This window comes from Apostichopus japonicus, chromosome 12 (assembly GCF_037975245.1).
Source record: "Apostichopus japonicus isolate 1M-3 chromosome 12, ASM3797524v1, whole genome shotgun sequence".
Classification (NCBI taxonomy): Eukaryota; Metazoa; Echinodermata; class Holothuroidea; order Aspidochirotida; family Stichopodidae; genus Apostichopus; species Apostichopus japonicus.
In genome coordinates, this window is record NC_092572.1 from 2181270 (window position 1) to 2202643 (window position 21374).

General features: G+C 35.6%; 3 protein-coding genes across 4 annotated transcripts in view; 2 read left to right on the top strand and 1 right to left on the bottom strand.

The window, feature by feature from the left end:
* Window positions 1-21374, top strand: part of LOC139977688 (uncharacterized) — a 151181-nt gene that overhangs the window by 102466 nt on the left and 27341 nt on the right. The window lies entirely within an intron of this gene.
* The window catches only part of LOC139977672 (ubiquitin conjugation factor E4 A-like), a 167412-nt gene that overhangs the window by 64945 nt on the left and 81093 nt on the right, over window positions 1-21374 (top strand). The window lies entirely within an intron of this gene.
* The window catches only part of LOC139977676 (uncharacterized), a 75967-nt gene continuing 59452 nt past the window's right edge, over window positions 4860-21374 (bottom strand). For both annotated transcript variants that reach the window (XM_071987167.1, XM_071987168.1), the window contains 8 exons: window positions 19593-19658; window positions 13679-13990; window positions 12902-13234; window positions 12375-12506; window positions 10820-11988; window positions 8415-8578; window positions 7833-7900; window positions 4860-7494 (listed from right to left, as the gene is read on the bottom strand). In XM_071987167.1, the coding sequence (XP_071843268.1) occupies window positions 7406-7494; window positions 7833-7900; window positions 8415-8578; window positions 10820-11988; window positions 12375-12506; window positions 12902-13234; window positions 13679-13990; window positions 19593-19635 (2310 nt within the window). In that variant the 5' untranslated portion in view covers window positions 19636-19658 and the 3' untranslated portion in view covers window positions 4860-7405. The remainder of the gene's footprint in view (window positions 7495-7832; window positions 7901-8414; window positions 8579-10819; window positions 11989-12374; window positions 12507-12901; window positions 13235-13678; window positions 13991-19592; window positions 19659-21374) is intronic.

Here is a 21374-nt window from a genome sequence, read left to right on the forward strand (position 1 = left end):
GGGGGGTGCCACAGTCGGAATTTCCGACTGTCGCACTCTTTATTCGCACTATATTCCTGTGATTGTGAATGACCTAAAATTTACCTTTAATCAGTCATATTTCTACGTTTTCCTTGCCACTTTGCGAAATTGTATCTCGCGATCCTTATACTCCACCATACAACACTTCGTATGATTTTAAATATTCTAAACTAAATGTTTAATAGAACTAATATTCAAGGTACGCTAGCTTCAATTCGGTGTATTCATATACTAATTTTGCTATTGGGTGGGTTGACAGTGTTCCCTTGCTTCAAGTAAGTTCAAGATATATATTGTATCTCTGTTACACAATTAAAACACGCGATGCTAATCTACGGAAGCTTAAAAGTGCAATCAACATAAGAAAAACTTTGACCCATAAGTTGACATTTTTCAGTAAATTGTTTAGATAACAAGATAAAATTTATCAAAACTCAGAAAAAAAATGTTGGGTTGCTCAGTTCTTTTAAGTGAGCAATTGAACAAGGTTCTGCAAAATGTTTAATTGACAATTTATCATATTTCGTCAATGGACATTTTACTGCAATATGTTTAATTGACAACTTATCATATCTCTACAATTGGACATTTTTCTGCAAAATATTCAACTGTTCACTTCATTCCATCTGAGCAAACGAAAAATTTTCTGCAAAATGTTGAATTGACAACTTATCGTTGAACAATAGCCCCGCCCCCACCCCAAACAAAAAAAGGAAATAATATTAAGCGCCCTTGGAATAAGAACTGTGATTTTTGGTTATTCATATGTCGTTGTTTTTTTTTTTTTTTTTTGGGGGGGGGGGTTGTACAAGGCAGCAGTCGGAATTTTCTGGCTTCAAACCCCATCCAGTTGGAATTTCATCCCCACAAGCAACAGGCCTTAGCTGCGTCCCTGACTACGATGGTGTATGTTGGGGGCGGGGTTGGATAGGGAGGAGGCTGGGGGTCTCAAACAAGTGATGTGCTGGGTAGACTGCATCACAACTATTATGAAAACTTGAGCATGCAATTCAAGGAGTGGGGGTGTGGTTACCATTACGAAATAATTTCCTTGCATATGCTTAGCCTTATCCTAGTAACATTGCACTCCACATTCCTTGGCATCCAATGAGAGGTGGAGTCAAAGTATTGTGATAGTAACAACCCCCCCCCCCCCCCCCGCACACGCACACGAACACACGGTAGGTATCTGCTTGTTGTGGAACTTGCATGGAGATGGATAAGTATGTGCTACTGCAAATCTCTTCAAACTTTCTTGCGACAGACAGTGTGCACTTCAAGGTATAGAGGAGCCGAAGTAGCTTGTCTTTTGAAGTAGCAACTGTTGGTGTGGAGTTACAGGAGATCTTTGTTGAAAACATCTATATTGACTAATCTCTGCAACCTTCTAAACATTGTCTTGAAGCTGCTAAACGAGGTAATAGGGTTTTGGATATGAATAAGAGGAACTTCAGTGTTTTGAAAGAAGACATACCAGCAAGCCTTTATAAGCAGTTGGTTAAGCCTCATCTGGAGTATTTCCTCCAGGCTTGGAACCCATGGTTTGCTAAGGAAAAGTAAGAACTCGAAAAGTTCCAGAGGAGGGCTACTTATTACAAGCGGTTAAAATCGTTGAATCTCACCACACTGGAGCTTAGGAGGTTACGTGGTGACTTAATTCAGGTGTTCGTGATTGGGTATGGTTTTTAAAATTTATCCTTCACTTTTTCATGTTTGCTAATAGAAGTTGTACCAGAGGGCATTGTCTTAAACCCCAAAAGTCAGAAAGTAGGATTAACATTCAGCATAGCTTTTATTCTAATAGGGTTGCGATTAAGTGGAACGGTTTGCCTTAGAAATTTGTACTTGTAAGTAGTGTGAATGGGTTCAAGAATGCTTTGGACAAATACTTTAAACATTGTAATCAGGTCTGAATGTTTGTGTCTTCAGTTTTTTTTTCTCTCGCCTCCTGATCCTTTTTTCCTACCAAACTAAACTAAACTATGTCTGTCTTCAAGGAGCTCTTAATATTAATACTTCCTATGGATATTTGGTATGAGGTACAATATGCAATATTTGACACATGTGACAAACACTGACAAACGAAGAATCACTGGAACCAATGGATCAGAATTTCTTTTAGGACGGAGGCACATATTGTAGTGTGGAATTTCACTGTAATTAACTGCAGTGAAATAACAGCCATCAAAAGTTAATAGAAAATTATGATGGCAAAGACCATGACCAAGCAGAAATAGCATCCATAATGTTTACTTTTTCAAATTGCAAAAGCTCAAATAAAGATAACAATGATCTTAAAATTGAGGAAAGGAGCTCCATCAATAATGTACCTAATGTGAAGAAAACACAAAATTTGTAGCGAAAAAAATCTTCAATGAAATAATTTCATTTCTATGGTATGAATGTCTGTCTTGACAAGAAAAAAGGGAAAGTGTAACATATGCAAAATGGTAAGGATTAGGTGATTAATTTGACTTGAGCTTTGACTTTATTGGATTTGAGCTATCACAAACAACAACGTGGAATTGTATCAATATGAGTCAAAGTGAATTGCCACTTGATGTATGACAATAAAGATATTTTTGGTTGGGTTTTTATTTTACATTTCGCATGTTTGTTGATGGGTTCGTTGGATAATAGCAGACAATAAATACAGTCCCACGACAAATGACTTTACATTGCTTTTAAAAGCAACAGGTAGGGATTAACTTCAACAAGCCTATATTAAATAACACATTATAGCGGAACTTCTAACAACATGTTCTCTCTGAAAATGACGAAACGTTAAGCAGTACAAAGTGGAGAACTTCATTGCAAAGTGGCTTAGGGACATGCACAATCAAAACAAAAACATTAAACTGCAATATGAATTCACACAGAAAACAAAATCCTTCTATTATGAGTATCGAACACTGTACGAAATTTCAGTGCAGCTTATCATTGGCCTATAATGTTGGAAAAAACAACGATAGTCACGGTACAAATGCTTTTCGTAAACTATATTTTCACCTACGAAAATGGGGACCCTGCTCTTGCCACAAAGAAAAGAACCAATGCGTATTTGGCACTGACTCGATCTATCTGTAGCCTACAGAAACTTGATCCAGAATTAGCAGGTGATCCTATGTATCTAGGTACACCAGATGAAATCAACAGGGGTAAACCTACTTAGTACTAAATATAGCCTACAGACCAAGACATTACCTTGGTTAACATCCTCAATTAATTTTCAACTACTCATATATATTCTGGGGCTCTGGTAAGTGGGGTTAGTATCAGTGCTGCCACTCACTAGTTGCAGAAGTCAGTAGTAAACTCATATCAGCATAGGCTTAGTATTTGTAGTTGTACTAGCACTACCCTACTTTGAAAAACTTCAGTCCTCCAAAATTCAATGAAACAACATTGTATTCAATTGTATACAATTTTCTACATCTTGAAAGCTAACATCATAAACACAATGGTCCCGTAATTCTTCATACGCTACACAGCGGAATACTTATATTTATAACCATAGGCTATACGCTATGGCAATGTGCATGCAGAAGCACATATGTGCTTAACTACCAATGGATACGTTGATGACGGTCACCAATAACACCCTTAAAAATGTCACTTTAATTCGACCAAGAATGATAAAAACAACTTCGGATTTGACCCCAAGTCATTGTTTAATTTATATGATACCATCTGTCGAACGATGGAGGTAGTACTTTCTTGGAAACGTAAAATGTGCAATTCAAAATATTAAAGTTTTGTATTCACGTCTCGTTTGTATTTTTCAGCCCAAGGTAAACAAATTTGGCGGAGTGTATAGCCTAGTGGTTAACGCCGGCGTCTCCCAGTCATGAGATCCTCGGTTCGATTCCCCGCCGACAGCAATGTGTGTCGTCTGGCAAGGGTGTTTTTCAATAACAACTTCCTGACATGGACGTTAAATGGATGTGTGCCGAGAGATTGGCTTCGGTCAGCTTGCGAGTCTACAAGCCTCCATGGCTTCTTTCGCGAGTTCCTGCTTGCGGTAAGGTCACATATACATACATACATACATACAATTTCAGAATTTCATCCACATCGCAAGTCCGAAATTGGCGCAAAAATATATTTCATGAATATTAAACGCCTTTCCTTTTTTTACAAGCAATTTGATTGCTGCCTTATAAATATGTATTAAGACGGATTTTCATGCACGCACCCTTTGAAAACAACAAACATGTTTTAGTTTAGCTGAGGAGTGATACTAATAAGTTGTACACAGTGGAATGTTCCATTCCTTAACTATTAGAAGTGCTGTTGATATAAGTGACAAATATAAATAACAGTGACAAATTACACTGTCAGCTGAATTGCGGAGTGATGTTTCGTTGCCGTCAGTTGACTTGTCTATGCTATATAGTGATCCCCAAATCCATAATGGGAATAGTTTAAAAGCGCCATTGCAATATTTAAATGCAACGGTAGCAATGTCAAAACAAACATTTTCATGACGATGCGAGTTGTTTGGGTTTATTGAGAGTTTTCTGAACATTGCAATGTATTTAAACGATCAACAACAAACAATCATGAACCCATCTGCTCAGTCACTAGAATTCTTGAGGCTTTTGATTTAACAATCACAAAATACTGACATGCTGCTTGCAGAACCTTCATCGAGTTTTTGGTCATGAGAACCAATTCAAAACCTAAGCAGCATTAAGTTGTATAGGTCTAGGAGAGGAGTGTGAGAGGCTTATTAGGCAAAGGTATACCTTGGCAGCAATGGCCTCGTCTAAATTATACAGAGATAAAGATTCACGGTAATATTGAAACGATACAACAGACGTGTGGACAGCAGAATAGGTAATTATTACGTCATATATAAAAAAGTAAGCAGTGATATATACTTGCATACAACGAACCAAATAAAACTCACAAAAGATGTAACTATACAGACAAACTATAATAAAATAAAAACGTGCAAAATGTAAACTTATTTTTTATATTCCCTATGGTCTAACCATATGACTTGAAGTAAGAGGAATGAAGTCATGCGACAGATACTGAAGCCACCCATCCATCTGTTGGCGCTTTGCTTGTACGGCAAGAAAGTAACAGTGCGTAATACAAACACTACGTCTTTGACATAACTAACGCGGTAACGTTGACATAAATCCCTAGAAATAGTAATATCGTGTGCTGCATTTGGGTGCCGAATTCGTCACAATGTGGCAGTGGACTGCAGTTTCACAGTTCATTCTTAGGAAGCGATAGTATAAGCAATTACATAGGAAATGCAATTATTTTACTAGTGTCGTCTGCTCAGCTGTTGTATTGTTATTCACTTGACCCCGAATATTGTAAGCTTATGCCCCTAGACCAGCTCCGGCTGTCCTTTCGAATGCGATATGACTAAAGCCTAATGGCCATAATAACAAGGGATGGCTGTTATGTCCTGGGCTTATCACTAACAATTCAATTCTAGAAAAATATGCTTAATTTACATAGGCCTATTTACGTAGCCTTGCCCTTGGTATAAACTATGTTAGCCTAGTTATTAAACTTAAGCCTAGCATATTTCAGTCTGTTAACATATCCAGAATTGTACAAAAATCCAAATACATCTTCCATTTGCAACATTTCCCAACACTGTAACTTTGGCAAAAGGGCATAAGTAGTATAGTCCTAGCCAGTAATCTGGTTTTGAGGTAGGTTAAAGCCTTCTCAACCTAGCTAGGTATGTCCTGGACAATAAATTGAAAGTTGACTCAACTATGATGTTAAGGCCTAATGATATTCACTTACCATCGTTGGACAAAGCTTGTATGCAAAACAACACATTCAAGCCACTACTCGTGCTAACATATCATCCATTGACGACTGTAAATAATATAGACATACATCAAACACTCTCACTTAATAAGGTGGGATCTGTTCTCCTGCTTAAACTACTACCCATTTTGCAACATCAATATTAAACAGAGAACTGCATGCTGAGACTTATATGAAAGTATTACACAACGAAGGTGTGTGCGGGAAGTTTGGAGGGGGTTGCTTTTTCACAGCATTTTTAGCATGGACAACAATAACACATCTGAGATACCGAAAGTGACACTTTACCGACAATAAAAGTTGCATAAAGCACTCCACTTGCTCGAGTCATAAAAAGAAAGTTTTCAAAGTTATTCTTAGATCAGGTGTATAGTGCTTACCACTCTGGTCGTTATAACAGGTCTCTGTTGTGAAAAGTATACCTACTATTTCGAAAACAATGGGTCAAATTTAATTTAATTTCAAAATCGAATTTACAATTTATGTATAAAGACGTACAAATGATTTGGGTTTTCGCCCAACAACGCAGAGCGCCCTCACATTGTCAAGACTTCACTGCTTAAACACACGGCGATACACTGTGTCAGTGTTCTTCCTAGGTCAATCTCTATAGGTCTAACACACTTGACACACACTCAGTTATTCACATCACGACACGAAAGTTACATATATCACTAGGTGATGGCATCGTGCACACTTTACATATCTATTTAGGAAATGAAAAAGGATGATTTCTCATATTGATATTTCCTAATCGTCAAAGACGTAATAAGCAGAGTAAATAGCATTATTTTTACATTTGATACAACTGAAAATGACTAATGATGTATAATAACTCAACATTTGATCATTTTCTATAGTCAGTAAATTTTCTGTAATCATATCAGTTTATTGATACTGATCATACAACTTGGTAGATTAAACATGTTTACGCTAAAATAACTCTTAACCAAATTAACTAATGGCCAATTTATAACATATATTTCTATATATAAAGTGATTATATGTTCATCAGAATGATAAAGTACTAAATAAACAAACTTAATGTACAATTTCAAGATTTCACTTAATGAATATATGCCCTCTAGGATTTGGCTCAGTCTTACAATTGATAAATGTGTTTAATCATCGACAATTCATAACCACTAACATAGAATATATTGAATAATTAATATAATGATCCTCTTTAAACTCAAATCTGTCATAGCTTACACTTAAAAAAGTCCTTTCCTTTGGTACAATCATTGGCAGTAAATATTGGATGCATTGGAAGATGGTACTCTATGATTTTATCTAAAGTGCTATTGCTACAAAGCTGAACGTTGCGTCTACTTCAGTTGATATAAAATTGGTGAAAGATTCAACAAACATTTGCGGATGCAAACATTTTAGTTAACATTACTTCAGTGATACAAGAGGTTACTGCTTAACAAATGTGTCACTGTTTGACACTGGATCTAAATTGTGATTTATTTGAGGTTTTCTCCATTTTCGTTTCACTTTGCGTTTGCCTCTTAACCCTTTCAAACAAATAGACTGTCTGTCGCTCTTTCTTATGTTGTTTCTCTTGTTAGTTCTATACTTGGCTTGTCGCTGTTGTAATTTTCGTCCAATCTCCATCTTCGGATAATCGTTCGAAAGTATCACTTTCATTTTTTCGTAACACTGCCAGGTAAAATACATTTTATTAAACACATTATTTCATACATGAAACTGTATTCGATCTTCCTAAAAACAATTTCGTCTTTTAAATTTTAAAACCTATTAATGTTCATATTGTTTCTTTAATACACGCACATCAATATTCACTTTGTTTTCCAAAGATTATACAAGGATTAAAATGTTAAAGAAAGCAGGAACAGTTTACTGGTGTAGTCCACAAATGACATGGTGCATTAAAAAACTATTTGTATTTTAATAACGGAGGATAACATGTTGATAAGATACGTTCACAAAATTTGAATTTTTCTTAAGTTGCTTCAAATGTATAAACTTGACCTTACCTTCGAAATAACCAATATCCTGCAGTTCGTCTTCAGAAAGTCTTTCTGGAACTTTGCTGTTATGAAACCTTTTAGAAGGAAAAGTAAATAGTTTTATTCATTTTTACAGGTCGACTTTATAACTTATGTATCGCCCATTGTACTCCATAAAAAATATGAAGTTTTCGATGACGTCATTTTTAGTTTTGATTAAGTCTTGAGGAATATGAAACAAGAATTAGTGGAGCAATCACTTTAGAAAGGTATTTGTTATATATATTTTAGCACTAAGCCAAATGACAATATTGAGGGCTTGATTCTCACATTGTTAAATTTTGTACTACACAATGTTAAACTGTTAATTTCAATAACAGCAGACAGCTGTAAAGTAATGAACACACATTCATAAGTTACATTATTGACGAGTACAACAAGAACGGGCAGCAACATATATCAATATAGTTGATTATGATTGTTTTAGAATAAACAAAATGAACACCTTCTATAAATGTATCATAGGTACTAACGCTACATAAAACTGTTGAGAAAGCGAAGTGTTCAAAAGACATGTCGAGAAAGCAGATAGGATTAAAAACTACTTACTCTATTTTTATCTTCATCTGTTGAAAAGTTCTTATGACAGCTTTGAATTGTTCTTTTTCTGCTAACTTGACACCGTGAAAGACAAGCCGTTGGTAGATGGCTGGAAAATTGCTCAATTGCACAATTGGGAAGTCTCCATGTATCTCCAAAGAATAAATCGTTTTCTGTTGGCATACAATAAAAATTAACAACGAATATGTTTTTGATTCGGCATTTAGTTGTTATATTTAAAAACAGTGTTTCCGACGTTTGAGTTGACTGTGATATGTTTAAAGGCACAACAATAAGAGTTTGTGAAGTTCAAATCAAATGCACATGCAGCAGATCTGACGTGGCAGGGATACTCGGCTTGTGCTGAGTTAGAAAACTTGTACTGTGTACTTGGGGTAGTTATGATCAAAAGCTCTAATTTGATCATCAAACCATGAATCTAACAGAAATGTGACAACCGTGTGTGCCTTTGGAGTTGACCACGTATACCTTTCAATCTGAGACGTAAAATGTTATGAAACTGCTTATCTTTAAAACCGTAAAGCTTGTTCTTGTGAATATGACAAAGTTGCATGATGGTTAGTTACGATCGATCCTAGCAGGGCAACCAGAATCTTTCCTTGCTGAGGAGAACGTAACTAGGCTGATAAGGGCAAGTAAACGCCACGTATTACCAAAGGGAAGTGTGTTTGAGATAGATATAGAACCATTTGACTGAAGGCTTAAGCATATCGATCACACAATTTAAGAACTGGATAATTCTATTCAGTGGCGTAGGAAGGTACTTTTGTGTGGGGGGGGGCTGAAGACTGATGGCCGACCTGGGGGAGGGGTCTAAGGGGAGGGGGAGGGGGTGTCCCCCTCCCCTTTGGAATTTTTTACATTTCCAGGTGGCCTTAGATGCAATTTGGTGCTCCAAATGAGATTTTTTTCTCATTTGGAAATAAAAAAGGGGTTTTCTGACTTGCGAAGCGGGGGGGGGGGCGGAATGATACTTCCGCCCCTCCACATTTTTCACTGGGGGGCTGCCCCCCCCCGCAACCCCCCCCCCCGGTTCCTACGCCCTTGATTCTATTCATTTAAACTTCTGATATACAAGTTGTGAATTTCACTAGTTATTATTTTTTTACTTCTCTGGTATGACTGTTTCCTTCATACTACGAAAGTAAAAACAGCTGTTTACTTTTCAAGGAAACGCAACAGTGTACTATTAACACTTTCTAATACATAAAAGATTCCAGAAACGTCTCTTACATTCAATATTTTGACAAATTATGCACAGCTCTGCTTCAATTATAAACGAACTATCAATCCAGTTATGGCGTTTCATTTTATTTTTAAGATCCTTTTTTTGTTGTGAAGATATAACACCGTGTCACAGTGTATTATATAACTCATCTCTCATATAAAATAGTGTAGTTCACAAATGTTTGAAATTTAAATCTGCAAAGCCAAGCGGAGTCAACAATGTAAAAAAATAAAAATAACGGAAGTTTGAATAATTCAGCGAATTTAGAAGTAGCAGCAAAATTACAAAATCTTCCGCCTACCTGTTTGGGAAATGTATGTTTAACGTACCCTTATCCTACCACGTTACAAAAATCTGGTGATAGCGTTATTTCGATGATAATATTTTTGTTGTGAAATAACAAGATGTGTGAAATTGGTTCTCTACAAACATATCTTTTTTACCTCAAATATCTAAGAAATGACTGTAAATATACTGAAGCATTTAAAGTACTTGCAAATGAACCTTTCAGTTTTAAGAGATTAATTCTTTTTTCATTTCAGCACTCTTTCCTGTACAAGGAGGTCCGTAACTTTAAATAGAACCATCACCTGCCCCCTCCCCGCCTTTTGCAAAATATAAAGCTTGTACGAACCAACAAAATCGATGCTTGTTTTACAAACTTTATGAATAAAGTATTTAGTTACATCGATTCTGTAACACTCAAATAGTTGCAATGTAACAGCCTTCCTAACTTAATGGAGTTTTTGGAAATGTACCACTCAGAATAAAATATTAGCATTCTAGTAGTTTCATTTGTTTTAACTTGTTATATGTGGCTTCACTATCGAAAAATTACATTTATTTATAAGACGTGCGAAAAACGGAATCACATATGTTTTGAATTTTCTAAACTGATAACCACTTACAATGCACACACTCTCATATCAAAGCAACAGGTGTACATTTTAGAAAACAAAAATCATCTTATGAAGCAATAGCCTTAATCGTATAATTCAAAAGAGTAGAATATTTATGCTTTGTTTTAAAAGCACAGAACAACAATGATTTGGGGTTTTTAAGTGATTACTTTATACTACAATGAATCATTCAGGATTTATATCGTAAAAGTCCTTCACAATGACAATATTGCTAAAGTATAATATATAAATAGAACAATCCTTGCCTCTCTCTCTTTAAAACTCTTCAACAAGTGTATAATTGCTTCCTGGTAGTACTCATCTGTAATGTGCCTGAACAGTAGCTTCTCCATGTGTAACATATCAGCGTATTTCCTGTACTCCTCTCCATCATTTGTTCCAACTTCCAGCAAACATGCTAATAGATCAAAGTTACCAGATTTTACAAGAGTCTTCGTGGTTTGCTCCTTCTCTGTACGGGTACTAAACCGGAACAAATGATCCTCCAGTGCTGTGTTATCTTCATTGCAGTTATTTAAGTAAATAGAGGCAAACAACCTTGCAATTAATGGAGATCTACGAATATAATCATTACATCCATCAGTAATTATATCTTCTATATGAGTTTGCCAAGCACTCGATATATCTTCTGAATGTTTGGCATTCAAGGGTCTTTCCTCAGGGTCAAAGTCTGTGCCTTTTTCTTCCCGTTGTTTTCTTTCCAAACGAACATGTTTTTGCTTCTCTTTGTCATTCTGTTTACTTTCTTTTAGTTGCCTAAATCTTTCGAAGAACAAATTTCTGTGTGACTCAGTAAACCCGACCACGTCTACCCTTGTATAAGGTGTGTTCATAATTTTCACGTCATGGTCAAGTTTACGGGAAGTGACCCAAATGTTCATTTTGCTATAGTCAGCAACATCACCCTCTAATACCTGCTTTATAGTCAATCTCTTTACCTTGTCATCATTTCTTGTATGATTATGAAGCCTTGACCAATTGCTAATTCCATCTAACATCACAATGCTCTTTTTGCTTTGTAGATCTAAAATTATTCTGTCAGCTTCTGCCGCAGACATTTCCAGTCCCAACAATTTCATGAGTTCCTCCAATATGCAAGCATCTTTCGAAACATTCTCAAGTTGAAAATAGATCAGAATATAATCTTTAAAAATGTTTCCTTCCCTCCACTTTCTTGATATGTCCCGAAATAAATATGATTTGCCAATACCAGGCTCGCCAACAAATAATACTCGGTTACCCTGCTTGCCCTTGGATAATGCCTCAATCAGTTTATCGGCATTATTTACATGTGATTTGCCGTTGTCTGTGTACGTTATCGTGTACTGACAGTCACTACAAGAACTGCTTACTAAAGAGATATCTTTCAATTCTTCTAACAACGTCTTCGTTTTTAATTCTCCCAACAACGTTCCTATCGAAAAAGAATATCAGTAAAACGATTATTTCAAATTTCTGTATTATATATTTCTGTCAATAACTCCGTCTCAATTACACAACAATATTATTTTTCGTAGGGGCTGATTATCCTCCAAAACTTGAGATGGAAAAGGATGTCAATTAAATTCTTTAAAAGAAATTTATTCCGTTGGGCAGGTTTTTTTTTTTTCCTACAAACTCGCGAAAAGATACCAAATACAGATTCTGAAGTAGGTATTAACGTAGTTACACACACACACACACACACACACGCACACAAATATATATATATATATATATATATATATATATATATATATATCACTAAATTGTATATTATTGATTGGAAACAACTTGATATTAAAACTAGTTTACTTTTACCTTTCCGTCCACCGTGACGTCGATATAGCTTGCAGCAAATAACGGCGAGGCTAAGAGTTAATATTGCTGGGATCAAGGTACACGTTAAAATTATTATCATTGAAGGCTTTGTGTTGTCTTCATTACAACTTTCTGATGAAGAAATATATAAAATATTGATTAAATACCGATTTTAGTCGATTGCATTGGACGGATCCCTTTGAATAAATGACTATACTATTGATGTAAGTTCATTCAAACATATGCTAGACTAAGTTGGCATTTCTTTTGCATAGCGTTTATACCGACAATGTAATTTTTGGCGACTGCAGTTTGTTTTTTTTGTGTCAAAAATACTTTCTAACAAATATTTTATCTCCGAAAAGGAAACAAGTTATATCTTTCTTTATCAAAGTAAGCAGTTTTATCAGAAAATCTCAATGATTTTATTTATGAAAAACCTAATGATATAAATGTTAACATTCAACAGTTCAGTTATATGCATCTTCCTAAAAGATATTGAGAACCGAAAAAACATGCGCTCATACCTGACTGTACTTTAATTGTTGTATTTCCAATCTCCAATGTATCGTGATCATAAAGAACAGTGCAGTAAAACGTAATATATTCTGCACATGTTAATTCGAAGCGAATATCAGTGGATATATTCCAGGTATCAGTTGTATTGTTATTGATCTCTGATGATGCCGTCTGGGTGTAGGTAACGTTATCTCCTTCGACGCTCCAATACAAACTAACCATTGGACGAACCTCTTCTATGTAACAAGTTAAAGTGTTAGGATCCGTGGATGTAATTGTTACGATACATTCATCGCAGCTACGGCAAGACTGAACGATAGGGCATGGAGGCGACGGAGTAACTTTAAGAAAACAAATACGAAACATGTATATATTGATCTTAGTTGGTTGTTAAGCTAGATTTTTTTATGAATTTTTTTTTATTAAAATAAATACCTCCAATAATCACAATGCATGCGGGGTATCACCGTGAATCCAACTTTAACGGAAGGTATTGTTAAAGGCCACTTTATGTCATCAGTCATCCCTCGCAATCTCTTAAAGTTCAGTTATAATGTGAATGGAGTTATGTAAAGACTAATTACTTCAAAATTATACAAGCACCTAAAATCTTTATTTTGAAAATAGAAAAAAAAAAGACTTACTAATCAAACACTATATATATTTACAATGAACTTAGCAATTGTAATATATTTCCACATGTCTAACGTCAAATTGAGGATAAAAGCAATTAAGTTTATTAATATTATGCAGACTCCAAATAACAAGTCTGTTAACATTCTCACCTGTTATTGAAACTGAAATAGACCGTCTCCATATTGCGCCATTTTCAAAAATTCCAACAAATGTATAAATGGCCTCGTGTTCCAGCTTAGCATTGATAATTTTCATGTTTCCTTCAGAGGTGATGTCATAATGGTCATCGTCATATTTCTCCCCACTTTTTACCCCCTTCTCTAATCTAAGTATAGCTTGAGTGTGTGATACTGAGCCCTTGTACCAATAGTGTCTTTGCATGTTACCGTCAATCATGCAGTAAATGGTTCCTGTATCCATTCTTTCGACGCTCTGCTTCATAGGACAATTTTGGCCAAAACCTGTAGGTAAAGTAATGTGATAATTTCAAATTGTCAATTGTGTTGTAAGAATTCTGCATATATATAGCAGCAGGAATGAAAAGACTTAACTTTCATGGACATATATAACGATCAATTAAGTATCTTCAATTTGCTGTTTGTGCAATAGAAAGCTAGAAATGTTATAGTCCGAAGACTTATGATTGTATGTGCTGCAATTCAGAATACTTCTAATTTCAAGCAGGGTAACAGTGGTATAAAGGTCATATGTCTGCTATTAGGGTTTACTTTAAATAAATATTGATATAAGATATTTTTTCATCCATTTATTTATAACTTCAGTCAAATTAACAAACTTCATATTTTCATACCTGATGCTTCAAATAAAATATACGGCATAACACAATAACAGTTTTTCTAATACACAGCACAATTGATCGGACGAGATTAATGGAAAAGAAAATCGCATGTCCTAAAGGCTTGTTTAAGCTGCATAACGTTAACATTACTTTTACTACGATATCGATTTTGTGTGTACTTTTTTACACTTATTATAAACTTAAATTTATAGAAGAAATCCTCTACAACAGGAATACATTTATTCAATTTACATTGAAAGATGAAATGCTTCATATATAAAATAAGAAAATTGTATGGGTGAGCTATATCGACACCGAAACCAAGTAGGATATCCTTCTTAGAGAAGAAGAATTGCTTTTTTAATAACATAGCCTCAACCCCTAAAATAAAAGTGGATGTCACACAACACTGCCAGAACAGATGTTCTATTCTTTCAATATGCGTATCGCAAAAGGTATAGTTTGGAGAGTCGGATTTTCCGATGATATGAAGAAGTTTATTGGTCCCAATTATTCTATGTAAAACTCTAAACTAAAAATATTGGATTTTTGATTTGGAAACTGTTGCCCAAGGTATACTGTTAAATCTATTCCAATCTTCAGTCGTCAGGTTATTGGAAACATTAGCCCATTTACGGCTAGCGGAAAGAATCTGAGCGACTTTATCTAAATATCGGGAATAAACACACTGGGAAGTAGAGTTGGAATGTAAGACCTTTTCCAGCCAAATCTCATTACAATTGGGGAAATTACAATTCTGAACATAATCTCGACGCCACTCCAAAGGAATCGCCTTAATTAAACCAGTATAGATAGTGAAAGGAAACATTGGAAGATTAAATCTAGTTCTAAAATTGTGGAAGGTTAAGGGTCTCCCGTTGTCGCCAGAGATCTCTCACATACTTGACATTAGCTTCATATAAAAACTATTAGAACACAATTTTGTTATTGATACGAATGTAAGAATTATTCCACAAAAAATGATTACCGTAGTTATCAGTTGGATTGTTAAAAGATATTTTACACCAAGCCTTACTAATCTGACTTACGAAATTATTTGGAATGCTTATATCTCTATTGTTGCAGTTACACTGAAACAGAAACTGCTTGCCAAATTTGTAAAGCTCAAAATCAAAGAAAATTTGTCATGGACCGTGAATATCGTTAGAGTAACGTTTGATCCATGTGCACTTAAGGCTATTGATGAAACTATTAATATGAAAGACCTTTAGCCCCCCATCTGTTAAACGATTCATCATTGACGATCTCTTTACTTTATCAGAACTACCTCCCCAAATGAAATCGAAAATAATGCTCTTGAGCTCTTTAATAAATCCGATTTGAGGGTTTGGCAAAACCAAGAAAATGAAAACCAGTTGAGAAAGAGCAAACGTTTTGACAATAATATTTCGACCAATCGGGGTCAGGTCTCTACCAGACCATACACGGAGGCAGTTTTTCAATCTAGACAATTTAGGTTGGTAGTTCAAACGAAAGAGATCGTCTCTATTTTGAGTAAAAGAAACACCCAACATAGTAACAGGACCAGTTGTGACATTCAAAGCTAGATCATTAATACAAGTAGGGAGATTATTAATAATACGGACCTAAAGGCATTATATTACACTTAGAAATATTAATAGCAATCCCAGAGGCTAATCTGAAATCGTCCAGAATACTAAGGGTTTCCTCAAAGGAATCCCTACTACCATCAAGGAAAAACGTAGTGTCGTCTGCGTATTGTGATAATTTAAATACCTTATTCCCTACCCTAATCCTTCGATGTTAACGTTTGAAATAATCTTTAAAGCAAGCACTACCACACAAAGTATCAAGAGATAGGGACTCAAAAGACAACCCTGTCTAACAACCCTCTGGATGTTGAAGAATCCCGTTGAAAAGCCATTATTACACACACAAGCATTTCCCTTTTTGTAAAACACAGTAATCCACTCTCTAAGGCTATTACCAAAGCTAAAGAACGACAGGGTGTAATCAATAAAATTCCATTCCAACTTATCAAAGGCCTTTTCAAAGTCTATAAGAAAGAGTAAGCCAGGAATGTTGTGATTTGACGCATAATCAATAAGATCTAACACAAAACGGATGTTTTCGCCAATGAACTTGCCTTTCATAAACCCAGTTTGATTTGGTCCTATGATTTTATGGATAACACATTTAGGTCTAGCAGCGATTGCTTTAGCCCCGATCTTATAGTCAGTGTTTAAAAGTGTGATTGGTCGATAATTTTTAAGAAGCGTTGAATCTTTTCCTGGCTTCAGTATGACAGTAATAATACCCCTAGATTGTTCCACAGTTAAAACACCCTCCTGAAAACCAGAGTTAAGAGAGGTAATAACCACTTGTCCGATAATATGCCAGAACTTTTTATAAAAATTGGCAGTAAGACCGTCGCTCCCAGGGCCTTATCATTCTGCATTGAAGAAAGAGCACTTAAATATTCCTCTAAATCTAAAGGTCCATCGCAAGAACTCGAATCATCTAGGTTCAGCTGGGGTGATCTAGTTCATTAAAGAAGCTAGAAGGGGAGCAATGGTTAGAAGTATATAGTGTCTTATTAAAATCTTTAATATTGATTAGAATATCAGTACTCTCTGAATAACTTTGGCCGTTTTCTCCGATGAGCTTACAAATTGTATTATTACCCCTATTTTTTTTTCTAGATTAAGAAAATACCTTGTTTTTTTTTCTCCTTCCTCTACCCATCTTGCACGAGATCTAATAATAGTTCCTTTCAACTTATAATCGTAGAAGGTTAAAAGCTCGGTTTGAGCATTTCTTAGCTTTGCCCAGATATGAGGACATTCATTCTGGAATAGCTGACATTCACGATCGGATAATTTAGAAAGTAGATCAGTTTCCTTAAGCCTACGCTCTTTGGCCTTATCTTTGAAATACTTCATACTAACCGAACGTATTTTAAATTTAAGAAGTTCCCACTGAATAGCAGAGTTAATATCATTATTTGAGGACAGTTCTGTACTAATCAATTTCATTATTAGTTCCACAAATACCACATCGTCCAATAAGGAATTGTTGAATTTCCAATAACCTGGCCCTCTCTTAGCAGAATGGATGCTAAACTTGAGATGTACAAACGAATGATCAGAATGAATACCAGGGGAGATTCTGAAATTACCAGAAGAGTTAACAAGGTTACGAAAAACCAGGAAAAAATCAAGTCTACAATGGATACCATGAGTTACATTAGAACTCCAAGTGAAGTGCTTCGAGAGCGGGTTCCTTTCTCTCCAAATGTCAATCAAGTCGTGAAATGTCATCAAGGAGATACATTGGTCACGTGCTTTAAAATTTGTCCTCTGCTGACCTCCCTTCTTATCCAGGTCTATGTTAAAAACGAAATTAAAATCCCCTCCTACTATAATGGAATCCCCTTGGAAATATTGCAAAGTATTGGAAATCTCTGAAAAAAATCAGGACTATCAGGATTTGGACCATAAAAGCAGACTATAGAAATTACTTTCTCTTCCAGGATTATGTCCAAAATAATATATCTACCGTAATTATGAATACTTTCTTTTACAATTTTGCCATCAAAGCTACGATTAAATAAAATGCAGACTCCACAACTGTTTGTGGTACCATGTGAAAATAAACAATCCCCCCCCCCCTTTCCTACTCCAATATCCCACATCATTTAATCAACTATGCGTTTCCTGTATAAGGCAAACATCGACTTTACACCTATGTAAATAAGAGAAAAACTGTCTACGTTTTTTTGGATTGCCTTAGCCCTCTTGCATTAAACGAGATGAAACTTAACTCACCGGCCATGATATTGCAAGAGGGATCCATAAACAATCAGCCTTATCGAGTACTAGTTTATCAAACACAGTACAATATATAACGTAAAAAGTATATACCGTTTCCGTAAAGGTAAATAATATGTATATGTAAACAACTTCATATGGAGTTAAAAAAAAATAAGGTAAAATAAAGTCAATCCAATCGGATAAATCACGAAAACATCGTAAGATATATACGATGTGACTTCTCAGTCCGCTTGAAAAACTACGCCACATTCGCGTACGTAACGGATGATTACTGGACACTGGTAGGGCCGAATAGAATATGTGAATAATTTTCCAGACTATAATAAACAGGAACGTTCACAAGTACGATGTCCGCAGTAATGACAACGAGAATAACCCGGTACCAATTTAATGAAAGTTATATGGCTTGCCATTGGACAAACGCCAGTGGCCTCCAGAAAAATGTAGTTTTGTACCTGACTGATACAGTTCTGACACCTTTTTTTGCCGCTTCCTTTCTCCTCCAGGTCATCTCGAGATAAGTCATCGATGAGAAAATAATCCTCATTTTGTATTGCATGTCTCTGGTTTCTCCTCGCGGTTAATTTGTCCTGGTAGAAAGAGAGCTTTGCCAAAATATGTCTGACTCTCCCGGTGACAACCCTACCGTCCCGATGGGCTCGTTCAACACGACAATCAGGAATCCCAACTTTGGAGAGAACCTCTTTAACGATTTTAATGCAGTCCTCGGTGTCTTCCGTTTTGATCCCCACGATTCTAACATTGTTTCTACTGGAGAAACGTTCCTGCTTGTTTAAAAGTGTCGCTTGAAGATCCTTTGAAGCCTCCAGATCCCTGATTCTGGCTTCGAAGCGCTCACATGTTTTTCGCAAATCGACGTTTTGCTATTCGTAAAGAATGTTAACGTAACATTCACACACCAGACACACACCTAACATACACACCATAAACAGTATTTACACAACTTTGCGTTTAGAACTAACAATTAACTTATTTTCTGTCTAAATATGCATTACGATGCACCAATTGACGTGTACTTCCCCATTATAGTGAAAGTGATGTCTCAGTAAGTCGACCGTTATAGTACTACTTTTAGTAGATGAATTGTTAAAAAAGACTTCAAACAGTCACTTGTATATTGGCCTTAGTATTACACTTGAAGTGATATAGGTCTATGTCAAAGTAATGTCAAACCCTTACAACGTCTTTCAATTTTAGCATTATATGACATCACACGAGGTTTACACATATATGTTTAAACTGTAGTTTAATCTTCTATCGTTTCACATTGGATAATAAGTCATCAAATGTAATTGTGCTATGAGTTAATATCATGAAAGTGCACAATTTCCCTAATACATCCTTCGAAAAGAAGAGTATTGTAAACGGGCTAATTCAACTATATTAAATCAATAAACTTAACATGTACATTTTGTACATCTTCATTACCTTGCTCCAGAAGGATGAATAGCACAAAAATTGACAAATCCATGATAAAGACGATATGACCGATGTCTGAAATAGAAAACAACAATATGTTAGCTATGATTAAGAATATGGAAAGACAATGGATATCAGCAAAAACAGTTGAGAAAGGGACAGGAAAGGGGCAGGACCATCCTTGCAAACGCTAATGTGAACACAATTTAACGATTCTTACAATAAGAAACCACGAGGCAGAACTGTGAGGGAATTATGATCAATATATTCTTGTTATTTGACACTTTTACATAATGAACTTATCCAATATTGTTTGGTATTAACCCAATTACAACCTTGATGGTGAGTTCTTATTAAATAATAACAATAGGGTATATGTGTGTGTATATATATATATATATATATATATATATATATATATATATATATATATATATATATAATGTTTGATATATGTATTGTTTGATACATGTGAAAAACGCCTACAGTGGAATTACGACCTTCCTTACCGCTTTAGAACATCTGAACATACAATCAGCGTCCATGGCCTAGTTGGTAGGGTGTCCGCGTACAAAGCGGGAAGCCCGGGTTCGAATCCCGGTGGAAGCTGGAAGTTTGTCACTGTTCTTGATTTTCCAACTCATTACGATTTTCATTTATATATATATATAAACATATTCATTATATTCATATTCATTTGCCATTGTCGTTTTATCTCCATTTCATTAACATAAAGTCTGTTCAAAGTATCTCTTTCGAGATCCGGTTTTAGGAATTACAAATAATTTTCGAGTTGGTTAGCATCATAATTGATTTCTAGGGTAAGGCAAAATATGTCACCGAAAACATAACTAGAATAAGATTTGAGTGTTTATAGAAGTTAGATTGTTTTCCTTAAATTAATCTACCATATTACTATCTCTTGAAAACTAGAACGCAGAATGCAGTTTCTACGGGATTATACAGTTGTTCCAATGACTTAAAATATAGATGAAAAGGAGCAACTGTAAGGCACGATAATTTTCACCTACTGCATCAATGGATATGGTATAGATCAGAAGCAGTTGATCCAAGACGATGAATTCCGCTCGTTTCAGTCATGCATCTCAGGCGGTAGGCCTACTTACGTTACTTAGCCTATAAGTACTAGGCCTATACGCAGCGAGTGATGTAACATGATGGTAGTCAATGTATTGGGTTTGACCAACGAGCCAACCAACGAACTGCGTTACTCCTTATGTGGCGACATGCGAGATCCTCGCCCACATAAGGACTTGTGAATACTGTCGGTACTTGCGGTCATTATGTGGCAGTGCTAGGATTGTATGATAAGTAAAATGTTCTTGGTCATTACATGGAGGTGATATTAGTGCCACATAAGGACTTTTCTTGGTCATAATGTGGCGTAACTTTGTGTTCATGCACATATTGACTTACATACATCATTTTTTAATGCATTGTTGTCGGTTTGTCGTTCCACGTGGAGTTCAATGTATGCAGTACAATACTATACTGTGCATGTGAGCATGCCGCATGTTCGTTTATATTGATGCAATGTACAAGATGTGTACCCTGGGCTTACACTCCGTTTCTGGAAATTATCGGAAACGATTACAGAAATAATTTTCATTACCAGAGAATTCCCGCATCCCAACATGATTAATCATGAACGGTGTCATACACCATACAAATTGTTTATAATACTGCACACATTATTGTTACCAAGATTTTTAAGTTAAAACTTCTTACAACGTTTGCGTCCACACAGAAAAACTTGCTACAGTCCTCCAT